At 39.8% G+C, this 2,500-nt stretch overlaps 1 protein-coding gene across 1 annotated transcript in view; it reads right to left on the minus strand.

Annotated features, from left to right (window-relative positions):
* col6a1 (collagen, type VI, alpha 1) overlaps positions 1–2,500 on the minus strand; it is an 89,411-nt gene that overhangs the window by 6,796 nt on the left and 80,115 nt on the right. The window contains exons 31-33 of the mRNA XM_062070287.1: positions 2,462–2,500; positions 295–481; positions 36–207 (exon numbers count right to left, since the gene is read on the minus strand). The exon at positions 2,462–2,500 is cut by the window's right edge and continues 68 nt beyond it. Of these exons, the coding sequence (XP_061926271.1) occupies positions 36–207; positions 295–481; positions 2,462–2,500 (398 nt within the window). The remainder of the gene's footprint in view (positions 1–35; positions 208–294; positions 482–2,461) is intronic.

Consider the following 2,500-nt stretch of genomic DNA (forward strand, 5'->3'; position numbering starts at 1 on the left):
GTGTGTGTGTGTGTGTGTGTGTGTGTGTGTGGTACCTTGACAGATCCTAGATGTGAGGTTCTGCAGGAAGGAGTCATCGAGCAACTCGGCAAAGTTGTCCAGGACAAAAGAGAATCCCGGTTTGGGATCACTTTTGCACACCAGATCTCCAAGCTGCTCCTGGTTGGGCTGACGACCCGAGTAGTCCTTCACGCCCAAACCTCCCACCTGGGGCAACACAAAAAAAATGACGTCCTTAGATTTGACGTGGCACGGGCGATCACGAGGGCGTGTTCTTCAGTGCACGCAGCTTACCCGGATGTTTTTACCACAGAGGACGTTGAGAGGAACCTTATCCCTGAGAATATCCGAGCGGCCGTCGGTGAGAACCAGAACCACTCGGTTCTCCTGCCTCATGAGCTTGATGGTGTTCTCCAGAGCGAAGTTCAGAGCCTCGCCCGTGTAGGTGGCCTCGGCCAACCAGCGGAGATCTCTCACAGCCCTGCACACACACACACGTTCGATCACTTTAAGATGAAAATAATATATACATAAGTACATATGTATTTTTTTTTCTTACCAAATTGTATTGCACTGTATTTTCTATATTATATGTTGATGTATATTTTAACTGTGAGTCCCTATCCATAAGCTCTACGCTTCTAGGGATGCCCTTTTAACAAAATGAGTGCTTAAAAGTGCTTCCCTTCTGGCCAACATATGAAATAACAAGTGTGTGTGAGTAATTGAAATGCACTCCCTTTGGCCAAAATTTATTTGTAAAAAATAAATATGTACTGTATATAGAGACATACTGAAATAACGTGAAGTAAATAATGATTAAAAAACAAACTTTTTTCATATTTGCTTAGTATGTATATATTATTGATGTTGTAAATACAAATCTTTATACATCTAGAAAGGGGCAGAGGTGGGCATTTTTCAGAGGTCTCAAGAAGAAAACAAATACAAGAATGTGTGTGTGTTTGTGTGTGTGTTCTTGTATTTTGGCCCTTCTTGAGACATCAACAAGGAAAAGTACCGTCCATATGAGGACCGGGGAACAAGTTAGGACCGAAATCATGGTCCCAATCCGGAAAACCATTGCATCTAATAGAGAGCCAAATACTAGAGTCCGTGAACATTGCTCCAAAGTCAGGATTTTGTTGTTGTTGTCGGTTACAATGATCTAAAAGCTTACCTTTTTTATATTTGCATAGTGTGTATGTATTATTAATGTTGTAAATACAAATATTTATATATCTAGTAAGGGTGGTCTTAAAGACATAGGCATTTTTCGGAGGTCTCAAGAAGGTGACAAATACAAGAGTGTGTGTGTGTTCTTGTATTTCTACCCTTCTTGAGACATCACCAAGGAAAAGTACCGTCCATATGAGGACCGGTGAACAAGTTAGGACCGAAATCATGGTCCCAATACGGAAAACCATGGCATCCAATAGAGAATGTCTCATTTGCTCCCTGGTGGTGAAATCTATCACATTTTTCAAATTGACTGTGTGTCGCTTTTAAAAGTGCTCCCCCTCTGGTCAACATATGAAACAACAAGTGTGTGTCAGAAATTGAAATGCACCCCTTTGGCCAAATTTTTTTTTGCAAAAAATAAATATGTATATAGAGACATATTGTAATAACTTGAAGTAAATAATGATTAAAAACCAAACCTTTTTCATATTTGCTTAGTATGTATATATTATCGATGTTGTAAGTACAAATCTTTATACATCTAGAAAGGGGCAAAGGTAGGCATTTTTCGGAGGTCTCAAGAAGATAACAAATACAAGAATGTGTGTGTGTTTGTGTGTGTGTTCTTGTATTTCTGCCCTTCTTGAGACATAAACAAGGAAAAGTACCGTCCATATGAGGACCGGTGAACAAGTTAGGACTGAAATCATGGTCCCAATACGGAAAAGCATTGCATCTAATAGAGAGCCAAATACTAGAGTCCGTGAACATTGCTCCAAAGTCAGGATTTTTTTTTTCCTGGTTATAATGAACTAGAAGCTTACCTTTTTTATATTTGCATAGTGTGTACATATTATTAATGTTGTAAATACAAATATTTATATATCTAGTAAGGGTGGTCCTAAATACGTAGGCATTTTTCGGAGGTCTCAAGAAGGTGACAAATACAAGAGTGTGTGTGTGTTCTTGTATTTCTACCCTTCTTGAGACATCACCAAGGAAAAGTACCGTCCATATGAGGACCGGTGAACAAGCTAGGACATAAATCATGGTCCCAATACGGAAAACCATGGCATCCAATAGAGAATGTCTCATTTGCTCCCTGGTGGTGAAATCTATCACATTTTTCAAATTGACTGTGTGTCGCTTTTAAAAGTGCTCCCCCTCTGGTCAGCATATGAAATAACAAGTGTGTGAAAGGGGCAGAGGTAGGCATTTTTCGGAGGTCTCAAGAAGAAAACAAATACAATAATGTGTGTGTGTGTGCATGACAACTCACTGTTTAAACTCGGTGAGCGTCCCAATGTTGCTTCCCAGT

Source organism: Entelurus aequoreus, linkage group LG14 (genome assembly GCF_033978785.1).
Source record: "Entelurus aequoreus isolate RoL-2023_Sb linkage group LG14, RoL_Eaeq_v1.1, whole genome shotgun sequence".
Taxonomy (NCBI): domain Eukaryota; kingdom Metazoa; phylum Chordata; class Actinopteri; order Syngnathiformes; family Syngnathidae; genus Entelurus; species Entelurus aequoreus.